The 25,129-nt window shown below is 36.7% G+C and overlaps 3 protein-coding genes across 6 annotated transcripts; 2 read left to right on the top strand and 1 right to left on the bottom strand.

The window, feature by feature from the left end:
- Positions 1–867: 867 nt before the first annotated feature.
- Positions 868–7,081, top strand: LOC149028226 (non-specific phospholipase C1-like). The gene is made up of 4 exons (XM_089169499.1): positions 868–2,132; positions 4,678–4,854; positions 5,361–5,730; positions 6,696–7,081. Exons 1-3 carry the CDS (start codon positions 1,004–1,006, stop codon positions 5,681–5,683), a joined length of 1,629 nt encoding a protein of 542 aa, XP_089025625.1. The 5' UTR covers positions 868–1,003; the 3' UTR covers positions 5,684–5,730; positions 6,696–7,081.
- A 105-nt stretch (positions 7,082–7,186) lies between these two features.
- Positions 7,187–18,638, top strand: LOC149028225 (arginyl-tRNA--protein transferase 2-like). Of its 4 annotated transcripts, none has more exons than XM_089169480.1 (8): positions 7,803–7,854; positions 9,766–9,804; positions 10,626–10,786; positions 10,876–10,931; positions 12,430–12,580; positions 14,316–15,461; positions 15,947–16,265; positions 17,261–18,638. In XM_089169480.1, the coding sequence occupies exons 5-8, from the start codon at positions 12,483–12,485 to the stop codon at positions 17,375–17,377; spliced, it is 1,680 nt and encodes a 559-aa protein (XP_089025606.1). In that variant the 5' UTR covers positions 7,803–7,854; positions 9,766–9,804; positions 10,626–10,786; positions 10,876–10,931; positions 12,430–12,482; the 3' UTR covers positions 17,378–18,638. The 4 variants fall into 4 exon arrangements, with proteins under 4 accessions (XP_089025589.1, XP_089025606.1, XP_089025598.1 ...); XM_089169472.1 differs by having other exon boundaries at positions 7,828–7,854; positions 10,404–10,786; XM_089169489.1 differs by lacking the exon at positions 10,876–10,931 and having other exon boundaries at positions 7,828–7,854; positions 10,404–10,786.
- A 454-nt stretch (positions 18,639–19,092) lies between these two features.
- Positions 19,093–22,838, bottom strand: LOC149028224 (protein yippee-like). Its single transcript, XM_089169452.1, has 5 exons — positions 22,401–22,838; positions 21,374–21,417; positions 20,492–20,600; positions 20,354–20,409; positions 19,093–20,262 (listed from the first exon to the last, which is right to left on the bottom strand). Exons 1-5 carry the CDS (start codon positions 22,494–22,496, stop codon positions 20,178–20,180), a joined length of 390 nt encoding a protein of 129 aa, XP_089025578.1. The 5' UTR covers positions 22,497–22,838; the 3' UTR covers positions 19,093–20,177.
- Between the last annotated feature and the right edge of the window lie 2,291 nt (positions 22,839–25,129).

Genomic DNA, 25,129 nt, shown 5'->3' with positions numbered 1-25,129 from the left:
CCCTACATTAACATACATAAATGAAACTTAATCAACTTGATCATCTATTTTTTTCTGGATGAAAGACACATGTTTATATTTTTCATCGAGAAAGAAATGAATAGTCAATTTATTTGTCAGAAATGGACCTGATAAAATTTTGCACTTAAAAGCAAAAATATCAGATTGAAAAGAAAACAACAAACATTTACTGATGCCCACTTCACAAGTTTACCCTTAAACAAAAAAAAAAAAAAAAAAACTTTACAAATTTGCCACGTCTTCCTTCTTTGTCTGAACCCTTCCATTTGAAGCTTTGTTGTGCATCCAGGTATACGATTTTCTTGCTGCAAAGCGTTGCAACGTTGCATACCTCATTGAGTGATTTCTTACCAAGGACCACATTGATCTGAAACCTCTTACGATTATTTTGTTTTTTTTGTTTGTTTATTTATTTTTTTTTATCCATAAACACCTCCCACGATTGTTGTGGTGAAAAAAGGGTAATTTTCAATGCATGCTCTAAGTTACCTACAAAAAGACCACCCTTGAGTTATTTGATGTTAAAAATAAAAAGCAAATTTTTAGCATTATCCTCTAAGTTATCGATAAAATAAATATTAGTTTCTAAATTATCTAATTTATTAATCAAATTCACTATAAAAAAATATATCAATAACACTTTTTATTATTAAAAAAATTGCAAATAAGTACTGATATAAATAAATTAAATTTAAAAAAAATAAAAAAAATGTCCTTAAAGGAAAAACCCTATGAGCAACTTAAATCACCAACGTATATTTGCAGAAATGGACTTTATCCCAACATATAAAATCACCAATTTAAAAAAATAATAAAAAACAAATAAACAAACCAAAGGCGTTGGTTTTACTCTACCGTTGCCCTTCCGCGCTGATTCTTTTGAAGCTTTCCGTGACACAACAGCAAGAAGCTAAATTCTTCTTTGCGAGTAGATAAGGGAGCTTAATCTTTCTTGGATTCTCTGGTTTTCTTTCGCCGGCGAATGAGTTATCTCTCCTTACCGGCCAAGATGTTCGGCCGTCGACGTGTACTTGTTACACTCTTCCTCCTCCACCTACTGGTTTTCTCTGAATCCCACAGTTTCCAAAACCTCCACCGGAAGAAAAAAATCAAAGGCCCTATCAAAACCCTAGTGGTTCTAGTCATGGAAAATCGCTCCTTCGATCACATATTAGGCTGGCTGAAATCTGCTCGGCCGGAAATCGATGGTCTCACCGGTAAAGAGTCGAATCGTCTCTCCGTCAGTGATCCTAGTTCGCCGGAAATTTTCGTCTCTGATGATGCTCTCTTCGTCGATTCCGACCCCGGTCACTCGTTCCAAGCAATTCGAGAGCAGATTTTCGGGTCGGAGAACACCTCCGTCAACCCTGCTCCCATGAATGGCTTTGCTCAACAAGCAGCCAGTATGGGCCAAGACATGCCCAGAACGGTTATGAGTGGTTTCAAGCCCGAGCTTGTGCCGGTTACCACCGCTTTGGCCAACGAGTTTGCGGTGTTCGATCGGTGGTTCGCTTCTGTACCTACTTCCACACAGCCGAATCGGTTTTATGTCCACTCGGCCACTTCTCATGGATGCCAGAGCAATGTAAGGAAGGACCTGATCCATGGTTTCCCTCAGAAGACTATTTTCGACTCGTTGGAAGAGAATGGGCTTAGTTTTGGGATTTATTACCAGAATATCCCTGCAACGCTCTTCTTCAAGAGCTTGAGGAAACTTAAGCACGTAGTTAAGTTCCACGATTACAACTTGAAGTTCAAATTACATGCCAGGTTGGGTAGGCTTCCCAATTATGTGGTGTTGGAACAGAGGTACTTTGATGTGAACTTTTTCCCTGCTAACGATGATCATCCATCCCATGACGTTGCACTGGGGCAGAAGTTCGTGAAGGAGGTTTATGAGACGCTGAGGAAAAGTCCCCAGTGGAATGAATTGGCTCTGTTGATCACTTATGACGAGCATGGTGGCTTCTATGATCATGTGCCTACGCCGGTTACTGGTGTCCCCAGTCCTGATGGGATCCTTGGGCCTGACCCATTTTACTTCAGGTTCAATAGGCTGGGTGTTCGTGTACCAACGATACTAATCTCACCTTGGATTGATAAGGGAATGGGTCAGTTTCTGCTTCATGTTTTTTCCGTAGTTTTTGGCTTATGTGTTTTCGTTAACTGATGATGTTGCTCTTTTAATTACCTTAAATTTTGATCTCTGATGCATAATTCATTCTGAAATCAATAAATTTTGCAGCAATAGTCTATTAATTCATCAAATCATGAGCTTTTCCATTTTGTATTGAGTTAATAATGTTGACTGTTTTGAATTGATGGGTAACAGGAAGACCAGCCCTGTTTTGGCGTGATGGGTGTGCTTTATTGTTTATTTTCTTTCCTCATTTTTTATTTCTTAGATAGTTGTTGTTTCTATCTTGTTTTGGATTAACTGGCAAAGTTGTGATTGACGTTCGGTTTCCATAATATTGATTGTTACAAAAGAGTATGGTTGTGTTAGGTTTCTCATTTGCCAAGTCTGAATTGTAGCCTATTATTATTTTCATTGAAATAATGGGGAAGAAAAAGCAAAAGAAGCAAGTAGGAAAGAAAATAATTATTTACACAGTCTGAATTATAGCCTGTTATTATTCTCATTGAAATAATGGGGAAGAGAAAGCAAAGAAGCAAGTAGTAAAGAAAAAGAATTATGGCATGCATTATTGGTCATTTATCCAGTGCAGTTGCATTGGACTAGTTGGATAAATATGATCCTATATGGAGGTATAAGTGCAAGAGATGTTGGTGGTGGTCTGGTGGATGAAAGACAAGCTTTTGGGTTATATTATAGGCTGGCCTTCTATTTGCCTGGGTTTTTGCCTAATTTTTTTGCCCTACATATGGGAGTCCATTTCTGGGTACAGGATTACCAGTAGTGACTCTTGGTTTCCTAAGTTAAAACATTTGAGTTAGTTTAGGATAGTTAGTAGGCTTTCAGAGTTCTGTTTTGAGGCTCTTAGTCAGTACAAGAGAGTGGTTATGAGTCCTTTCATGAACCATTTTAAGAAATATAAAAGTTTTTTTTTGTATACAACCCCTATCAATTGGACATATTTTGAGATATGTCAACTTGATCAGGTTAGGTGTCTTTTATAGCTGGGCAGTGTTGAAATTTTGGTTGTACCAAAGATCTGGGTCCAAGATCTTGGCCTAACTGAGTCAGGGTAATGTTGCATTTTGACCAATATTTTGTCTCTACTATCTTGAAAAGGTGGGATATCTCCTGAAATCTTGGCAAGTTCAGTAACTCCTTGGATACATCAAGAAAACCTTAGTCTTCCCATCACAATCCAAAAGTTTGATAATGGAATGTCTTGTGGGTCCAGTTCAGTCATCACTCATCACACATCAGAAACTCTCCTGAATCTGACTGTGTCTCCTTGAGGGTATCTATGTACTTCTCTGGCTCCTTACTCTACTAAAGTAGAAAGGCATTCATCAACTCATAAGCTGCAGGTCCTTCACTCCCTCCCTAGTGTTGCATATAGTGTCTAGCATGTCTTAATGGTGAGATCTTCTTAGTAGCATGGGTTGGGATTTTGCGATAACCATTCTGGCACAGCATCTCCCACTTTACCTTTCCAATCATGCCACACTTACATCAACTTTTGTTGGTTGTTTGGTTAACCCTGTTCAAAGAAAAGTAAGAAGGGAAATGAGGTAATGGCACAAACAGATGAGGATTCTCTCCAACTCCCTGCCCAGCCTAAGTTAGGGCCCTAGGATCATGACGCGGAGGAGAGAGAAGGAATTGCCATGGCCACCTGCTGGTTTTTGAGTTATAAATAGGGGGGAGTGGTCAGGAGGCATCAGATGTTTTGTGAGTGGTTTTGGGCATTCTCTGGCTGAGGGCAGTATTTGCTGTGGGAGTGACTGGCACTATTGTAACCAGGTTTATCTGTCACTGAGTTTGTTCTTGCTTATTGGTAATTAAATCTTATTAATTTTCGTATTCAATTCGTGGGTTCCTAACACCGAACTCCACCCAACCTCACATAGGGGGAACTGACAGACCTGCCTAAGGTTGGGAGGAGTTGAGAGACAGGGAGTTGGATATTATCCAGATCCCCCCCCCCCTTCTCTTTCTCTCTCTCACACATACACACGCACACACATCTTGGGGAACCAATCTCAACTTCTATATTACCATTGTATTCTATCTTCAATCATTGGAAGGCCTTGCATATTTAGTGCTGTTAAAACATAAAGGAATCTGAGGCAACTCCAAAACAACGGTAGAGTTTGATACAAATTCTTTACCTATTGTCTATGGACTTGCTAAACGGACAAAAATTTAAAAATATTAAATGACGAATATAAGTGCAAAAATTAACCGTACCAACCCCTGTGACCATTAATCCCTTTGAGACCCATTTGTTGCAGTCTGGGTTTCCAGATTTACTCATGCCGGTCCAGCCAAGATATTGCTATTGCATCATGAATTGGTGTATCCTACTAGCCAGGATTTTTGGCTTATGTTAAACCGGGTTTTGGTTGATAAATTGTTTGATGACTCTTTTGTCTTTCAATGTTCTTTTATTATTTGGTTGATTGGTTCTTGCTTTCTGTCCTTTTCTTGTCTGTGGATTGATTCTTGAGTATCTGGTACAGTTATCCATGAGCCCAGTGGGCCAACCCAATATTCACAGTTTGAACATTCTTCTATCCCTGCAACTGTAAAGAAGCTCTTCGATCTGAAATCCAATTTCCTGACAAAAAGAGATGCATGGGCTGGGACTTTCGAGAATTATTTCCATCTCCGTGACAGTCCACGAGATGATTGTCCAGGTTTGTGTCTATTCCTTCGTTATTACTAAAAATAAATTGCATATCCTTAATTGTTTGTGGGAATTAATTCTTTTGCATTCATTCATGGTAATAAACATGCTTCGGATGGAGGGATGGTATAATGTATCAATTCTTGCCTCTCTAGACACCTGACTCTGGCTGTAGTTTTTTACTGGATGATTGTGCTTGGAGTCATTCATTTTGAGCTCTTACTGAGAATTGAAACATATTATTCTCTAGTTTGCTACAGGAGTCACCAATTTGAGACATGAAATCATTGACTTTCTTTTGGGTGGTCAATGGTTTGGTCTGTAAAATATTCTTTTAAGTCTATAGCCAGTCATCCAGCTGATGCAAATCGTGGGTGCATACTTGGTGTTGGAGTCTTGAGGGGGCAAGGCCCTTTTTATTGTCTTCTTCACTTTGGAGGAATCGTTTCTGAGTACCCCTGATTCATTTTTGAGTAATCGTTTCGAGTTCCCCTGAAATGTAATATTATTTTGCAGAAAAGTTGCCAGAAGTAAAGATTTCATTGAGGCCTGGGGGACCGAAGGAGGACAAGAGCCTTTCAGAGTTCCAGTTGGAGTTGATTCAACTTGCATCCCAGCTCAATGGTGACCACGTTTTGAATGGTTACCCAGACATTGGAAAAAGCATGACAGTAGCTGAAGCCAACCGGTATGCTGAGGATGCAGTGGCAAGGTTTTTGGAAGCTGGAAGAGCTGCCTTAGGGGCTGGAGCTAATGAATCTGCCATTGTTACAATGCGACCTTCCCTTACAAGTCGAGCTAGTGGAGGAGTCTATAGGTCACAGATTCAAAGTCATTGATGACCACACAATTACCACCTTTTATTGGATGCAGATATGATAGACAAGTAAGCACACAGTTCTGTGTTATATTTGAAAGTTCTTCTTTTGTGTTGCTATTGAATAAAGAGACTGCTCAGCTTGAGCGGCTAGCATCCTACTGTGTCTTCCACTGTAACGATGCTGTGGTTGATCAGCATATGGTCTGCTGCAATGGCCATGAGAACGGGTGAAAATTTTGTCATCAGAATGTTTTAGATTACTGCTGTGCCTCAACTTTTTCCACTTAGTTTCAGTGGAGTTGTCATCTCCAGCAATAACCATGCTAAGGGTTTCCACTGTTGATTTGAGTTCAACTTTTTTGCAATTGAAACACAAAAGAAGCACATTATCAGTTGCATAACCCTTAGCACTAGAGGAGATAGCACTACAAGCCAGGTTAGAGAAGAGGAACATTGTTAGCACATCTATGCCCACAATTTTTTTAAAGAGTATGCTCTTTCTCTTCAACCCAGTCCTTGCTTGTCCTTGTAAAGGATCCTCTCTCTTTTTTTTTCTCCCTGTTTTGGTTGAAGGTGTTTTTTTTGGATATTATTGTATGAAGGTCTACTGGTTGCCTCCATTTTTGGGAAAATGGATGAGTAACCAGTGTTAGTTTTTGTCAAAATAGTGGGTTTTCATCTATTTCTTGGATGCAGTTGGGTGCAGCAGTGTGGCTGGTCCTCTCGGGTTGAATGTCCATTTGCTCTGGATGAACTCTGTCATGGAGGTTGACCAAAAAAAAAACTCTGTCATGGATTTTTGTCTAAAATTGTGTAGGCAGCATAATTGGAACATCATAACTCTTGGGTTTTTTAATGCTGTCTTCATAACTTATCATCTTGTTTGGATTACATGTAATCAGGTTCCACTGGAACACATTACTCCCAATCCAACTAATCCCATCAAGTCTATTTTCTTTTGGGTGTCACAGATCGAACAAGCAGTTAAAGATGTTCAATCTAATCCAGGTCTTATGCCATTGTAATTGCAGGACTTTCGACTGGAAACTGACTCCTTAGTGGATGGATTTTTGGACTTGTACATGGAAGATGTTTGAAGATTCAAATGGGAGTAACGAGTTACCAGCAACAGGTGGAGGCAGCACCAAATTCCCCCCCCCCCCTCTGTTTTGTGGTTTCTAACTTCCCAGATTGGGATCTCTATCTTCTGGTTCCCAGGCATATATGGCCTCTTCTTCATCTAGTATCTCTTCTACTAAATGCATCTTAGACTATGTCTGAAGTCTAAAGATCTTGTTAACTTTTTGTAATTATCCCAGGATTGTATGTTTTCTTCTCAATCTGATACTCTTAGAACCACAAACAGGTTATAAACTCCGGTTGTAATCGAAGAACATCAGCAAATATGAACTCTGGATGACTTGATTTAAGTTTATTTTTTATATTTTATTTTTTTTCCTTCTTTATCAGAAATCAGAAAGAAAAAAAAAAGAGAAAACACTTTCAACTGATATTACCTCAAAAAATTCAAATTAAACATTTTATCTCTTCTTATGATATAATTAAACAAATTACCGCCGGTATTCTAGGCTATTTGGTTCCACCGAGGGAAAAGGTTCTTGTGTTCTTTTAATGAAAGGGTATGATAGGTATTTAACATTAGAGAAGGAGAAAGGTAAGGGTATCATAGTCACTTCACTTAACGGTGACGTTTACAGTTTACTCGTTTAGACAGTGTTTAGATTTAGAATATCGATCAAAGAAGAAAGAGAATTACGATAAAGCCTACGTTTTGCTGCAAAATCTAATTTCTGCTCAGCGTATTGCGTTTATTTATTTTCTTGAGATTTTTCGCATAAGCGTTTTGTCGTCGTTGTGTTGGTTGACGATTCTCAACTTTCTCTGAGACACTATAACCGAAGCGAGACCACGGAGAGCGATCAGCAGCTCTTCTTTTTTTCTCGGGCAATTAAATTCATCAAATCCAATACGGAAGTCTTCTTTTATTAACATTGAGTGCTGGTGAGCATTCGAATAAAGGCCTGAAAATGGCGAGGAACAACGAGGCCAGCAGTAGTGCCGGTGGAAGCCGAAGCAGCAATATAGGTGAAAGTATCGTTGCTGATGTTGGCAAGTGTAGGAGTTCTTGCGGTTATTGCAAATCTGGTGGACGAACCAGTGTTTCTCACGGTACCAGCTCATACTATTCCCTTTTTGATCGGCTGATTGATCAGAACCTGATTTTGTTCATTTGATTGCGAATTTGAACTGGGTTTCACTTGTTTATATGCTATTGCTCTAGGATTTCGATGGTATCTGAAAATCAATAGGGAGATTATTTTTGGTTCATTTCTTTTCGAATTTCATGATTGTTACCTAAGTTCAATGCGTGGTGGGGAACTAACTATATTTTCACTTTCTGTCAAGAAATTATGTTATGATCTGTTTAATAATATATCTGTATTTGCAATTGAATCTGAGCATAAGTGTATCCCTGAACATGATTCACCGATGTATGGAATTTGATCCTGGCCTCTAATTGAGTTCTCGTACTGCAAATTCGGTTTGTGGGTAACTCTATAATTTTAACCAGATGAACAGTTGTACTTGATAGCTATTCTTCCAATTACTAATCCCGACTTGCTTGTACAGAGGCGTCATTTGAGACATGTTGAAGATCTTATGTTTTACTTTACGGGGATGTCTTATATTTTTTCTGTTTTGCCGACAAATTGTGCTGCATCAGAGTGTTTCTTACATTTCTTTTCTGATAAGAGCACAATACACATTAGTTGTCATTTGTCAAAGGTCTTCGCTGGGCATCTCTAGTTACAGTACAACTAATTGGTGATTTCGTGGGGTTGCATCTTTAGATCCTCATCCGAAAGATGAACTGATGGAGTCCCAACTTGTATAAGATAGTCTATTGACTTTATGTCTGCATTTCTATCATCTCTAGCTCTCAATGTTGCCTAAAATACTCTAATCAGTTTTGTGCAAATTCAATGCTGAAAATTAATGTGAAGTTTCTGAGAAGCTGTTGAGAGATGTAACAGCTGTGATTGGCCCTAGTTGATTGTGATAATCTTATCTTCTGTTCCTCTTCTCTATCCTCTCACCTCTTTTTTCCCATCTCTCTCTGTCCCATTCTTTTTCTTTTCATTTTTCTTGTCAAAACTCAATTTCCCCTTCTATTACATGTTTAGGTCCAGGTAGCCTACCCTATTAAGTTGGTACAAGGCTGAGTTTGTTGTTGTATTTCTGTAGTTGTTCCATGTCCATTTACTGTCATATTGTGGATAATCTCTATTTGCCTTCCTCTGTCTCTTCCTCCCTGGTTAAGTTCCTGCCCTATTAGTTTTTGATAAATGCGATAATATACCTTGTCATTCACATAGCTCTTGACTCAAATCAATTAAATATTGAACTTCCCTTGATGCATTGACTTAGCTACTTTGATGGATTGGTCTTATGATGCAGCAGCTAAATAAGTGTGTTAATGGTCAGATAAACAACCTTAGTAAGCCTGAACCCAATCACTCATGATTAGCTAGATGAATGAGATTCAACTCTTTTGCTAAATTTCTGTCAAGTTATGATCTATTTTTCCCAACTATTTGTACCTACCACCAGTATTCTTTTTCTAACTAGGTTTAGGTGACCTTGCATCAATGTCCACCATACGCCCTTTCTCCTGCAAAGATAGTCCTCCTTCCTATCTTTGGCTGTCCCATATTTGTTTTCCATCAATGAATAACTATCACGATTGCTAGTTAAATAGATAATGGATATTCTTTCTTTCTTTCTTTCTTTTTTTTTTTTTTTTTTTTTTTGGGGGGGGGGGGGTGTGTGTTCTATTTGACTGAAAGGATGCAGGATGCTAACTAAACAGGTGCAACATTTCACATTTCATTGTCCACTAGGACACTAGAGGATGGGCATTTGAGATCTGATAGGACTTCCTTATCTCTAATTTTGTTCTATTTATATATTGCAGATAGACTTTAATCACCTTGACTTAGGATCAAATATTTACTTTTTTCATTTGGCTCTTTTTCTTTTTTTCCACTTATTTGTTCTTTCTGTTTGAAAAATTTTCAGGTTTATGGGCCCATAGCATTACTATTAATGACTACCAAGGTTGGTATTTTAAGGCTTCAATTTTTTTCCCCCGGGTGAATTAAAGCTGTGAGTTATTGCATTTGTATTATCAAAAAAAGAGTTTCTATTTATGCTCTATATGTACAGGCAATAAGATGTTTATTCTACTATTGCTGTTGCATTTGAATATAAATAAGAAAGAAGAGTATAACTGATCCATAAAGAAACTCATCAAACCCAACGTCGCTTAGTCATTAGATTTTTATCGTAGTGACATCAAAATGCTCTCTGATCAATATATATATATATATATATATATATATATATATATATATATATATATATATATATATATATATATATATATATATATTTTTCTGGGTCTTATCTTCTTCCTAAATTGTTTATTTAGTCTACTCTCTTTTAATAGATTATATTACTTAACCTAATTTTCTGAAATCTTTATCTATGATTGGAGTTTTATTGTCAAAATGCTTTTGTCTCTAATTTGAACGTGATTCACTGATGGTTGGGACAATATTTCATGGAGATCCACTAACTTGTGAATTCAAAACCAAATGAGTTTAGGAATGCATGGAATCAAAGACTTGCATTTGGACATTTTTAACTGGCTTCAGGTTGGTCCAGCAAGAAAAGTTGTGGTTGCATATGGAGTGATTTGGGAGGGAAGTTATGAAATTCACCAGTTTCTTACTGAGATCCCTTTTTAAATAGTACATTTGGGAATCTTCAGTTTCCTATCTTCTACTAATCTAACATTTGGTACATTATACTGGATGATGAATTAAGAATGAATCTTGATGGTGCTGCATTAACTAATAGAACAAACTTCTTCACAGTCTGAACAGGAATAACTCCTTAACCATCACCTAAAAGGACTAGGATCTTCATCAACTGAACAGGATCAGCTCCTTAACACCCATCATCTGTCTTCAGCATGACAGCATCACACAAATGATCCTCGCCTACTGCTGAGTTTCAATTGATTTTTCCATTGATGGTACTAGTCATATCTATTCTGATTCTATCTGATATGGTCTTTATGGTTGTCCATCCTCAACTGTTCTCATTTTATGTAATGTGATGCAGCACAGCTGCACAGCCTTGGACTGATCCAAACTCACCTGGCTATCCAGATGGAGATGGTGGGTCCAATTAATATTTGGGCATCATATGATATTTTATTATTATTTTATTGCGATAATTCTGTGAGCAGATTTTTAATTTGGGTAGGGTATGTTTTGGTTTTAGTTTAGTTTAAGTTGTCAAGAGTTCTAGTTTATTGAAGTGTGTCTCTTATATTATTTAATTGCTTGTAATCAGCCTACTGAGCATGGAGTAGAAAAGAATGAATTAAAGGTTGAGTTGATGCATGCATGTGCACTCTTCTGCCCTTGCCCCCTCCTCTGCTTCTTCTTCATCTCAGATTTCTTCTCTTTCTTCCCCTGAAACTCTGCTTATTTCTGGTTTCCTCTCTCTCCCCTTCATCTTCTCCTTTCCTTGTTCAATCACTTGTCCGTACCTCATTAATTTGTAATGTTTTTGGCAGGACAGTTGGTTCCATTTACCATTACTAATCTTTTTTCCACCTATAAAACTTGTCTTCTTATAAAATTATCCTTTTGTTTCAGTGGAATATGTCGGTGGCAGCACACTCCACAACCTCTTTCCACTATATTTTTCAAACAATGGAAATTTAAATTTTGACCAAATTTCCTTGGAAATAATTTGTTTCATAAAAAACAAGTGGATACACCAAAGAATTTATTGCGAAATACAATGTATTAGAGGTGTTAGTAATGTGGTTACAATGGAACGGCATCATTGGTGTACCCTTTTTTTTTTCTTTTCTTTTTCCCCAGTCATTAGTACATTATCTCTTACATTTTGCCGTAAATAGAAAGAACTATTCTATTAATGTTAAAAAACTGGAACCAGACTTGAAGATATAGAAGTAATGGATTCTCCTATTCCTCCCTACCCCCCCCCCCCCCTGATGATAAGTAAAAGTGAAGTGATCTTGTTTTTCGCAAAGATTTTCTTTAGAAACATCCTCCCAAAGAGTAAAAACAATATTGCTGTCTGCTAAATGTCTTGCTTTTAGATGACTTGGATCTTCATTATGTCACCTCTCCAAGGTGGTCTGTTGAAAATTGAGGTTTTAGTTTTTCTTGTTGAGGAGGGGGAGGGGGCAAGGTTGAGTCAGATTCCAATTAAGCATGCTAGCTTGAGAATTTGAGACGGTGAAATCAAACTGGAAACTAATTGGAAGATATTCTAATCTTGTGTAATTCTCACAGTTATTACTTGGCTAGTTCACTGACTTTCTGTAGTGCTTCTCTGGGTTGCACAAGTGATTTAGTTTTTCCCAAGTTATTTAGACTCATTTGAAAAGGTTTCGAGGAATTTTGGCGCTGGTTGCCATCTGTTGGCTTGAACCTAACCCTTAAGTTTGTTTGGACTTTTGACTAGCTATGAAAAGGCTGTTCTCGTTCATCTGGGCTTCAGTTTACAAATGGAAAAAGGCTAAAAGTTCAGAAAAGAAAAAATACAAGAAAGATTTCATATGCTTTGCTTTGTAGTATGATGATTCTTATCATTTCCCATAATTTGCATTCTCTGCTTTTATATGATATTTGGCAGATCTTCTTGATCGAGGCTGGAGAAGATCTGGTTGTTTTTTGTACAAACCTGAGATGGAAAGGACATGCTGCCCCTCCTATACTATCCGTCTGAAAACAGGTGACTTTGTTCCTACAAAAGAGCTCCGCAGGACATCTAGAAGAATGCAGAGGTACCTTGGTTTATACACTTCTTTTAACCTCGTAATGTAACCTCCTTTACTTATTATGGTAGTAAACTCTGTTCCACTTCTACACCCCACCTGTTATTTTAAGTGTTTCAGATAATCAAATGAAAATTCTGTGGTCATTTAGTTTAGATGTTTGTTGTTTTCCTGTTGGTTAGATGCTTTTTATAGTCTACCAATTTACACATTTTCTGCCTTGTGCAACCAGGAGATCTATATTGAAATCAATGTTGCGAGTCTTGTGACCATATCCCTCAGTGGGCCTTTTTCCCTAAAATTTTGTTACTTCTTAAGAATTACTGTAGAGACTGCTAATACTAGCATATGATGCTCTTCATACACGAAGGAAATAGTTAGGTTTATTACTGAACCAAATTTGAACCCAAGCCAAGCCATGATAACGAATTTTCTTTTTAACTTCGAAGTACTTGTTTTTTGTATACGAGGTTTAGACAGAGTCAGATACATAAGAGAGTATCTAATTTCCTGTTTGAGACAAGTTTTTAGTTTCCTAAATAGAGTAGTTTTCTACTATTTTGTTTGAAAATTGCTTTATATATGCATGTAGACTGATGGAAATATAGAATGAGAACATTGAAGTCTGAGTTTAGAGTTAGAGGTTCTTCTTTACTCTGGTGCGATAGTTGATAACTGCTTCTACTTCATTTTTCTTCAACTCATCTCAGGTGTGTTCTTTCTCAATCCTCTTCTGGTCCCTTTTTTTCACTATTATTTTGTTTCTATTCTATTTCAGTTCTTTTGAATTGTTTCTACGGTGGTGTTATTTGTGCCAATCTAGCAGCCCTTCACTGTTATTTCTTGATCTTATTCTCATAGTTTCCATTGCCCACTAGGCCACTACTATGTGACCCGTATCTTATTCCCTCCTTTCGTGCACCCAGTGTGGCCTGTTGAAAAGTCTGGTTAGTTTCCTGTTTGCCACTCCCATTACATATAATTTAGGTACCTGTTGGGCCCTTAAACATCCCAAAACTGGGTTTCTGAACCTGGGATTGCAGAATGAAGTATTACTTCAATTCATTTTCTTTGGAACTCTTGTGCCTAGCCAGTGAAAGTGTTGGGATTTGGGAGACCTAGAATTTTGCTTGCATTGGGATCATATAGAGTGAACTCTTTTTCCTTGAACTGGGGTGTGGGTTATTCTTCTTAGGAAGATTATCTTGAGGAAGAAGACAGAGACCTTTTCATTCCTATGTAAGACCTTATTCTTCCAATATTAGCTGAAACCCTTGATTCCTCAGTTTTATTTCTGCCCTGACCTATTTCTATATTAAACTCCAGAATTGTCCTGGTCCCTTTCAATTGAATTTCTTTTTTGTCCCCTTTTCTGTTACCTTTGCTGTTGAGGGGTGACTTGTCTGAAAATTACAAACTGACAGTTCCCTTGTATACTTTGGAATCAGCTTTTCCATTACTTTAGTTATTATACACATGGGTGGGCCCATAGGCTATCTGAGATTCTGAGCCGGGGGTCTTGTTCCACAGTTTGCTAGTATATGATTATGCCATTAGCATTGAATTGATTTTCAATGCAATAGATTTCGTGGGCGGGAAGTGAAAACTTTGGTTTTGCAACACTCATGTGATGTTAAATTGTGATAATTATATTTAATGCTGCTTCTCTTTCTTTTCTTCAATTGTTTTTATTTTTATTTTTTTTCAATTTTAGTTTTTGATAAGGTTTTAAATAAATGTCTAGGTTTCTTGATGGCACATTAGATCTGAAAAGACCTGTATTGATAGATGAGAAAAATACTGCCAAGGCTTCATGCAGCTTGGGCAGTGATGAAGCTTCAAGTTATATAACCAAGACATCTTCTGCAAGTAATTTCAAGGAGAATGGTAAAGAAGAACAGTACATGCAATTTTTGGCAGACCAAATTGATAATGTGGTGCGTGCATGCATGCTGGGTGGGGATTTTCCTTCTGATATTCAACTACCTAAGGCTTCTATCAAAAAGGTCACAGAAGTCAAAAAGAAGGTGATTGAAGGTTCTGAAAATTTGTTGTACACTAGCAACATTTCGTTTCAGATAGCAGCAACCTTGAAGCGGTCTATACCAGTCGAGAAAGATAATGAATCAGGACCAATGAGAAATAGCAAATACCAAAATGGATGTACTGATGACATTTCACCAAAAACTATTGCAGAAAAGCTGGCATGCTCTTTAAATCAACTTGGAGAATTTTGTGGTTTGTCAATCAAAGCTTGCAATGGACACCTTAACTTTTATTCTGGTACAAGGCAAGCTTCTTTCAGTGAGGAGGCTGTGGTGGATAATGCCATTGGCCAATCACCTAGAGTCGGTGGAAGTAAACGTAGTTGTACAGAGAAAAACAGGGAATGCCCCCAGCCAAGACGGAAGATTGAGATCAGAATGAAAAGGTCTAGTTTCGATCCGGAAGAATATGCTTTGTACAGAAGATATCAAATTGAAGTTCATAAAGATTCACCTGATCAACTCATCGAAAGTTCATACAGAAGGTTTCTGGTTGATTCTCCCTTGATATTTGTTCCACCGTCTAGTGATGGTACAGTTCCACCTTGTGGGTTTGGCTCTTTCCATCAACAATATGTTATTGATGGGCGCCTTGTTGCAGTTGGTGTAGTGGATATCCTTCCAAGGTGTCTATCAAGTAAATATTTATTCTGGGACCCTGATCTTGCCTTTCTATCATTAGGTAAATACTCAGCCTTACAAGAAATAGGTTGGGTAAACGAGAATCAGCGTTATTGTCCTAACCTTCAATATTATTATCTTGGCTATTATATTCATTCATGCAACAAGATGAGATACAAGGCAGGATATCGTCCATCAGAGCTTCTTTGCCCTCTGCGCTACCAGTAAGTTCCAAGAAAATACTTACCAGCTGTCACTGGCACTTAAAATTAGGCGACTAATGTCCCAATAATATACACAATTTGAAAGGAATTGCGAGACTACATTTTTGTTTTACATCTTCGTTCTATCAGCAAGATTTCACTCTTAAAAGAAGTGTATTGAGGCTGTGGCCAAGTGATTGTATAATATGCATGTCCCTCTCTTGTGAATTGTGGACATGCCATCCAAAATAGTGAGTATGCATTGGCCTTTTCTATGACTAAGGAATCGGAAGTCTACAATTAATGTAGTTTGGTGATCTTCAATAGTATTATCTTTATATTTTCAACAAATGAAATTATTGATCATGTGAAAGGACAGTGCAAAGGCATGGTATCCTTTCTAGAAGTTCCGATAAGAAACTATTTCTTCTTAGACAACTATGTAGTCTTGAGTAGTATAATATTTGTACAGGTGTTTGTGACGGAAACTCGAATATGTTGTGCAGGTGGGTTCCATTTGATGTTGCAAGACCATTACTTGATAAAAAGCCATACGTTGTGTTGTCAGATATTGATACTACACAAAATAATGGGTTTCGGCATCTTCTCCCAGAGAATTCTGTTGAACTACATCCAGATCTTGATAAAGAAAACCAGAGTGACATTGGCAGTGATGAAGATGTAGCAATGGCTGAACCTGCATTTGATGGCGCTGATAATGACACAGACCCTGAAGAAAATGAACTGACTTCAGATGATGAACTGAAAGATGCTGACCTCAGCAATGTTCTGTTAGGGTTGAAGGGGTCACGTCTGAGATTCAAGGTATCCATATCTGTCATATGTCCTACATGATGATGCCTGTAACTGGGAAAAATCAGTTACTGTTTCTGTAACCTTACTGATTGTAGTAGGGTTTTTCTTAGAACAGTAGGATGACCATACTAGAAGCTTATCTCAGTGCACTTGCACCACATGGTATCCCCCTATTTTGATTTCCTTCTTTTCAGTGACTTTTGATTCATTGAAGTTTAATCCAGAATGGAGTTCCTCTAGAGATGGCTGATTCAGGGTCATCAAAACATTGGCTCTCTTTCTGTTGGATAGATTTCTTGTTCATTACTTGCTTATTTTTTACCCTTGCTTCAAAACTTCCCTATCACAAAATTACAAGTCATACATGTTCTATTACTATGCTACAACTTCTACTACGAATCAGCCTTATCCCAACTAAATGGGGTCAGCTACATGGATCCTTGCCTTTCAACCAGATCTATTCAAGGTCATATTTGATATGTGGCTCAAGCCATTCATGTTTTTACTCACCACTTCTCCTAAAGTTATTTTAGGTTTACACCTTGCTCTTTTGGTTCCTAATCTAGATAAAATGACTCCTTTATGCTGGGACATTTAAAGGCATCCAATGAATATGGTTGTGCCACCTTATGACTTTTGTAACCTATCATGTGCCTAACCAACTCCCAAACCAATTCTAATATGATAATTCTTTACTTTATCCTTCCTAATGTTGCAACTCATTCTTCTCAACGCCCTCGTTTCTGCTAAACTTAGTTTATCATATAATGCATTTTTAACTGTCCGGCACTTTGCATCATACATGTTCCATCAGTCACGAGTCAAAAATGAAAAAGAAACCATAGTTTGATGAAAAGAACTGGGCTTCTTGTAGCTTGCCTAAGTAGTTATACTTGTTCTCATTGAATGTGTCGTCTAGAACCTTTTAACGAATTAAACTGAGATCATTAAGTCTGTGGGTTGTTATTCTAACTCTGACATTTGTCTCATTTCTTGCATGAAAGGATATTCAACGGGCATTGGATTCTGCTGATAAGAGATGCTTGGAGCTTGAGTTGCATAGATATGTGAGATTAGTAAGCCCCTCACTCTCGGAGCGAATGGTTTATTCACTTGGGTAACATGGCCTTCGTTTATACAGTGTACTGTTTTACAAGTTTAGGCGGAGACAGAGTGGATATGAGAGTGCTTCGGAATGTGATCATGCATGGGATCACTTTGAATGCTAAATGGTAAACATAGTAAAGATGTCATGTAACTTGAACTGTTGGGGATTCATTGTTTGATTTCACGTTTGAAATGAGGTATATATTCTCATCTATATTGGTGTCTGTTTTGATGACTAAAAGGTATCCTTATTTTCTTGTTTCTAGCCAATTCATGTCTGAATTGATTATGAGGGCTTGATCAGGATCAGGATCAGGATCAAGATCCATACCACATGACCCCCTCCAAGTTGATGGCCCGTGTGTATGTTTCATACAGGTTATCTGGTCATGTTTAGCCGAGTTTGCAGCAGTTCCTCAAGCCAAGGTAAATGGAGAATTTTCCTCATTGGTCGTATTAAAGGCGTTGCGAAGAATGTTACAGTTGGCAGACGAATATGTTTTTCTCCTTCCACCAGTGGAAGAGGGTGGTGGGAGAGTAATGAAGGCCTTGGATTTGCTGGTGAATTTACCTCCATGGGAGGTGGGAAATCTTTGTACTCCTCTGTGTAGCTGCTGTGCTATTTTCAATTGTTTCAGCTTGCCATGAGACCTCTTGGTTGACCAAGGAAAGTGTTGCAACATCAGAGCTTTGACACCCAAAAGGTTTTTCTTACGAAAACTGACCAGATGAAAGAGCATAGAGGTTTTATAAGATTTTCTGATCTCGATGTCAACTCAGTAACAATCGTATGGGTGAATATGAGTGTTCCCAAAGCAGGGTTCAGGAAAATGGTGTTGGAAGCGACTTCAGTGATGGTGCTTAATGAACCATGAACCATAAACCATATTGATTAATTTTCCCCTGTTTGCCAGGTACCCATCAACTATTTTCATTAACAGCCCCTGCAAATGTGGAATTTTTTAAACTTCCAAACAGTTAAGTTTCTGCTGGGTCAATACATATTTTCACACCTACCCAAGTTTTCCTGAATTGAACTCTCGAAAGCAGTTTTATTTAGCCAACTGAGGGGAGGTTGATCGATCGGGTTGAAATGAAAACATAAAACCATGAATTTGGGTTGAAGCCCAAAACTGCTAAATAATCATCCCATCGGTTTACCAAACCATTAAAATTCATGCAGATCAAGTTCTTAATTTTACTTGACTTAAAGCTGCAAAACCGACTAGTCTAGTCTATAAAGGTAAAGGAAAGATCTTGGAATGATATAGCCGTTACACCCTTCAATGCTGAGTGTTTCAGCTGTCTGATGCTTTTTTTTTTGCTTCTGTTTTCAGAGCCTCTGTTCTCTTTGGGAAGAGGAAGAGGGGGAGAGAGAAAGGTGACTTGTGGGTAGCCTCCAGCTTACATAGCAGTTGAAAGACTAGCAGTAATGTACTAAATTTTGTAAAATTTGCATTTTCTTAAGCCTACTACTGAGATGAAACATGATGATCTGAAACAAAATTAGAGTTACTTGACTGGATTGAAACAAAATTTCATCCAAGGGTATTTCATCACTATTTCAGTTAAATTTTGACAAAATTTCAGTAGGTTCGAAAATTTCAAGAGATTTTAATTGAGATATGATTATTTCTCAGTATTTGTTCTTGCATTTCAATGAAAATTATGATGTTCTATTATACATTCAAGATTAGAGTTGTGAAAATATATGATCCACTTTCTTCCACAAATAGCCGGACATGCGCAAGAAATCCAGTAAAAAAATGACACTGCCATTGGCTTTAAATTAGCTATGCACCAAGGGTCAGACAAAAAAACCATCTGAAATCCACAGATACATGGTACAACCGAAATTTTGAACTATGATAAAAAAAAATGTGACAAAGTCCATACATGGTGAGTCTAAATCCTTTACCGAAATTTTAAACTATGATAAGAGTATTGTGCTTCCGTCTCACCCTTCTACCATCCATTTAAGAGGAAATTAGGTGAATTAAGAATGAATCTTCTTCCTAAATATGTGGTGGAAAAAAATATGCGGAACGCACAGTTTCTTTTATCTGCGAGAATAAAAGATCCCTATTCATACTAGATGAGCCAAAAAAGAAAGAAGACCTATGTTTTGGGCTACATAAATTTCATTTTTCTTCCCTATTTCTGAGATGTCAATTCCATTACGTAGTTGGACTGCTGAGCTTCCCAACTTTCTCCGCGAGCCATAAAATTGAGACTAAAATTACAAACAAAACTAAAATACTAGAGGCAGCTTGTACAAGCAAACCCTGGATAAAGCAGAAGCGTTCTGTTCACACCTTCCTTGATGAAGATAGAGAACTATCAAATAATAAGATAAGAATGCCCAGAGCACATATTACTATTCAATTCATCAATTTAAATTACTCTCAAACAAAGATCTTCTCTTTTTAGTAATGGTGATTAAATGATGTTATCTTTAAACTGATTCACTAAAAAAAAGGATATCTTGCTTTAAGATTGGACACGTGTTGATAATCTAATCATGTAGATTGGAAAATTTCCTCTTCATGTGGATAGAAGATCCGGGACTCACAAATTAAATATCATAAGGGCCCCTAGCATGAAATGATCTCCACAATGGGACACAACATCTAATGCATCACTAGCTCAAATGAAACTTCATAATAACATTTGAGTGTAATAGAATTGTGTCACTAGACAGCTAAGATAGCTGCATTATCAGAAGTTGTCTAATTGAACATCGATTCAAGTTGAGAACTATGAGATATATACACATGTAACAACTGACCATTGCCTGTAAAATCATCGAAGCAATCACGCATCATCAGCATCACTTCCTCCAACCTGAGCTTCATGATTGACCCAATAATTGCTTCCATCAGGGCCTGATACTTTAAACCTGCAAAGCAACAAAGTCCCAACTTAAACTTTTGGGAACTTCACAATATCATGCCAGCAATCAAAATCTGAGAAACTTGTTCACTGCCTACCTCTCAAGGATAGATTTTCCTTCCTTGTACTTTTGACCCTTCTCATATGCAGCCTCCTGAAAAGCATCACCCCAATAGGTAACCAGTACAATATGAAAATGCACAAACCAGAAAGTCTTTAAGTCCTTCTGATCTTACATATTTCCATCCAACAATTGACCCACATCCTACACAGAAAATGTCAGCAACAGTGTGCAGTCCAGTCGTCATCATCCGATCTTCTTTCTCGCCAACTGTGATATTCACCCTGTCAAGAATTTTCACATGAAGACTAGTGTCAGTGCAATTTCCCATCAGTGTATATGTTAGTGCAATTTTTCCAAATATATAAAGAACAGGTGCTCTGTTAAAGATATGAGATGCGCTAATGCTAGTGAAGGAGAAGAAAAGTACACACTGATGGATATTCAAAACTCGACATCATCTTCAGCTCTATAAGCCTAGAAAACAAATCCTTCACTGGATTGGGTAGTGCTTGACATTCTAAATTTCACTGGGCAATAACTGAAAAGTTGTTCAAACCAGATCTGTAAATTCAAATTTATGTTTAGCACTGAGTAATAGTTCCAACAGTGAAAAAAAGCAAGCTGGTAACACCCTAGCAAGTGGCAACGGATAGGGTTCAAAAAGGCCGTCCCAGTACACAGGGCTCCTGCATTTAGCAGGGTCTGGGGAGGGTCAAATGTTTACAGCCTTGCCAATAATTCAGAGAGGCTGTTTTCCAATACTTGAACCCATGACCAAGCTTCAGCAAGTGAGCACCATCTCTAGCAACTGATAAGAGTTTATCCTCAAATAATGGTGTAGCCAGTAAATACAAACAAACACGGTCAAATTACTTAAGAAATATCTTGAACTTTTAATCGTTATCAAGACAATATCCTCCTTAGTCTTGTGCCTCTAGAAAATAAAGTGCAGTGGCAAAGTGATCCATGGACCAAAGTGAGAATAGCCATTATCCAAGATCCAAATTGCATGTTAATAGCTGGCGTAAAATTACAGAAAATAAAGAAAACTTACACCTTATTGAAGAGATAAGCTTTCCCATGCCTGCAGTGGAAAGACTGAATAAAAAAGTACATAAAGGCAAAATAATAAGTCAGAACAATTGCCCACAAACAGTCCTGACTAAATAAATTGTGACAACACAGAAAATTTTACAATTCAACATTTTGGAACCCTCATATTCTCAGCCTTTGTACATGAATAACTCAAACCAAAATTCAAAATTGAGTTAAATATAAAATTTTGCTCCAAAATATGTAGTCAAATTATTTTTAGTTAATACTAGAGAAGGATTTTGAAGTAGAAGAACGGACATTTGGTTGGTTAATAAGTGAAAAAGAATTCGTAGATTTTACTTCAATTTCATTCATTCATTTCTCACCATTTGGATAAAGAAAGAAACATTCCAGTTGAAAATAAACTTGACACTACCTATCACGAAGAAATAATTATTGGGTCGACTGTTTCAATTTCAGAACTAACAAGAAGCACTTGATTATCGAGTAGATTGATCCAACCAAAGTAAACAAACGTCAAGGATGCCCCTACTAACTGCTGCACCAGAAGATAAAATGAATCCACATTGATCATCTTAGAAAACATTAACAGTAGGTTCCTTACCTCAATAACGAACATCACTCTTTGGATCCTTCAGATCCAAATAAATCCTGAGTCTAAGGTTTGTACTTTGTCAAATCAACTGAACCCACATAACAGAAACAACGAAAAACTTACAACCAACACATGATCACCAGTTAAGCATCATGGAATGGTCAGTGAACCAGCCTAATTAGAGGTCCCATTGATCGCATGATCAAACATAGTATGGGACTATGATCCATTTGAATAGTTCACAAAATTGGCACAAAAAAACACTATTAAAATCCTTAAGAGGGATTTTCTACAAGATTCGAACATGAGAATAGCCGAACATCAAGAAACCAACAGTTCCAACAAAAAACCCACAAAAAACACATTCAAAGAGCCGATCGTCAATTAAATTGTTAGAGAAGAAACAAAGAATCCGAGTAGGAGATCAAACCTTAGAGAAGACGTCTTCGCATAAAGCGAGATGGGTTTGACAGTGCTTGCAGCTATAGATGTTGCCTTCCAAACTGACGACGAAAAGTCTACCCATGTCTCCTTTCTCACAATAGAACCTGTCTTCTCTTTCCTCTCTCCGTCTCTGTTTCCTTTTCCCCCTCTATTATCTCTATGCGTGTTACAACAAGTTATCCATGTCAACCTTCTTCATTCGCTTGCAAATAGAAAGGATTTCTTTCCGAAAAAAAGAAAAGAAAGAAAACCCAGAAGGGAAAAGAAACGATATCAGAAAAGCAATCAACTCTAGCAAATCAACCACAGAAATTATACACCATGTTCATAGATTCCAGAAAAGAAAATGAAGAAAGGAAGGTCGACTTTGTAGCAGAAACAAGTGATCTTAATTCTCACCTGCCCCTTTCAGACAAAAGTAAAATTATATATAAAAAAAATGGATACCGGTTCCGTATTTACAGGAAACAAATGAGAAAGACTCACAAATTGATACCTCACTCCTCACACGATACCGAGTTCTGAAAAAGTAATAGTGAAGATTCAAGAACGGGATGGAATCGGTTAATGAGGGCATTCCCAATCCCATTAAACCGAGTTTTTTCTCCCGGACCATCAATATTATCATTTTTTTTAAAAATTTTACAAAATCTTTTTTATATATAGAAAATTTTGGAATGGGAATATTATATATATATATATATATATATATATATATATGCTACCAGCAAGGGTTAAACTCACAAATTTCTTCACTAAGAATTGAGATTCTCAATCATTTCACTAATCCTCTATTGATTTTTTTGATAATTTTATTATAATGCTTTGTAGTATATGTAATAGTCTCTATTCTATAATATAAGTTATCATTGTAAAAATAATAATAATAATAATAATAATAATAAGGATAATTTTCATCTACACCCCCTAAGGTTTGGTCTATATCATTTTTAGTCTCAAAATATTAAGACTTTGCATCTGCCTCCTCTATACTATAAAAAATGCCAATTTAAGAACAAATTATTATTTTTATGATCAATTTGCCTTTTTTTACCCCTAAAGTTTGGTCTATTTCATTTTTAGTCCAAATAAACTGAGACTTTGCATTTATTTCCCCTATACTTAGGGGTATCAACAATGCAGTTTGGGGCAATTTTGGGCTGAGAAACACCTAACCCAAACATGGCCCATTAGCAAAATAACGGTTTCGGACAGGTTTTGATTTGGTGCGGTTTGGGTTCAGGTTGACTAACGGTTTGGGGTAATGGTTTAGACTCGGGTTGACTAACGGTTTATGGTGTGTAAGAAAAAGAACAAAAAGAAATAATTGAACATCCTACAACAAAAATTCAAAATTCAATGGAAAACAAAGTTGTTATTGGTCAATTTCCATTAAAAAAATCCATCAATTCTATAGAAATCAAGAATTTAGATATTAAGTAATAGAATGACTATTTGATTTTTGAATTCATGCTTAATTTTTTTAGTTGTTTTTACCAACAACCTAGTGGTAATATATTGATTCAAATACTATTTAATGTAAAATTACAAAATGGGTTGTAAAATGGGCTATAACGGGTTGGTGCAGGCTCTGCCACCCTCAGCCCAAACACAGCCCATTAAGGTTCGATTCGAGTCGGTTCGAGCTACAAACTGACACCCCAACCTATACTATAGAAAAGCCAATTAAATAACAAATTATCATTTTTATGATCAATTTACCCTTATTCTTTTTTTAATTTAAATTTCTTACATACACTTTACCTACCATGAAACTCGTGACTCCTATTTTTAGTCTAAAATTTACAGAAAAGTCCTAAAATTCAAATAAATTTCAAAATATGACCAAAATACCTTTATATATTAAAATGACTCAAGTGCCCCTTTATAAGGGTGTAAGCTAAGGGACACTTGAATCATTTTAACATATAAAGGTAATTTTGTTATATTTAAAAATTTATTTGAATTCTAGGATTTTTCTATAATTTTTTGACTAAAAAATGAGTCATGAGTTTCACGGCAGGTAGGGTGTGTATGTAAAAATTTTAAATAAAAAAAATAAGAATAAGAATAAGGGCAAATTGGTTATAAAAGTGATAATTTGTCCTTTAATTGGCTTTTTCTATAGTATAGAGGAGGCAGATGTAAAGTCTCAGTTTATTTGAACAAAAAATGACATAGACCAAACTTAAGGGGTCAGATGAAAATTACCTAAAAAAAAAAAAGAATTAAGGTAAATTGATCATAAATTGATAATTTGTCCTTAAATTGATTTTTTCTATAGCACAAGGAGGCAGATGCAAAGTTTCAATTTTTTTGGACTAAAAATGACAAACTCAGGGTTCAGATGAAAATTACCCTAATAATAATCACACATACACAAGTGGATTTTTGTATAAATGATCAAGGGAAATTTACATATACCTCCCTTGAGTCATGGTATAATTCCATCTTTACCCATCAAACTTTTGAAATTATATATACGGCTTATGTTTAAGTTTTAATACGAATTATTCTAGAAAATAAAGATGATATATTTAATTTTGAAAATTAACGGATAAAAGTAAATTATACCATTACCTCAAGGGAAGTATGTTTCAATTATAAATGATTTGAGACTACTTCAAGTCTACATGTTATCTTCAAATAAAAGGGTTGGAGTTCACTTGATATATATATTTTTTTATATTTTTATAATTATACATGTGATTTCTC

The sequence above is a fragment of the Hakea prostrata genome, chromosome 1 (genome assembly GCF_041222555.1).
Source record: "Hakea prostrata isolate BN-2017 chromosome 1, UWA_Hpros_2, whole genome shotgun sequence".
Classification (NCBI taxonomy): domain Eukaryota; kingdom Viridiplantae; phylum Streptophyta; class Magnoliopsida; order Proteales; family Proteaceae; genus Hakea; species Hakea prostrata.
This window is presented reverse-complemented; position numbering and strand designations above follow the sequence as displayed.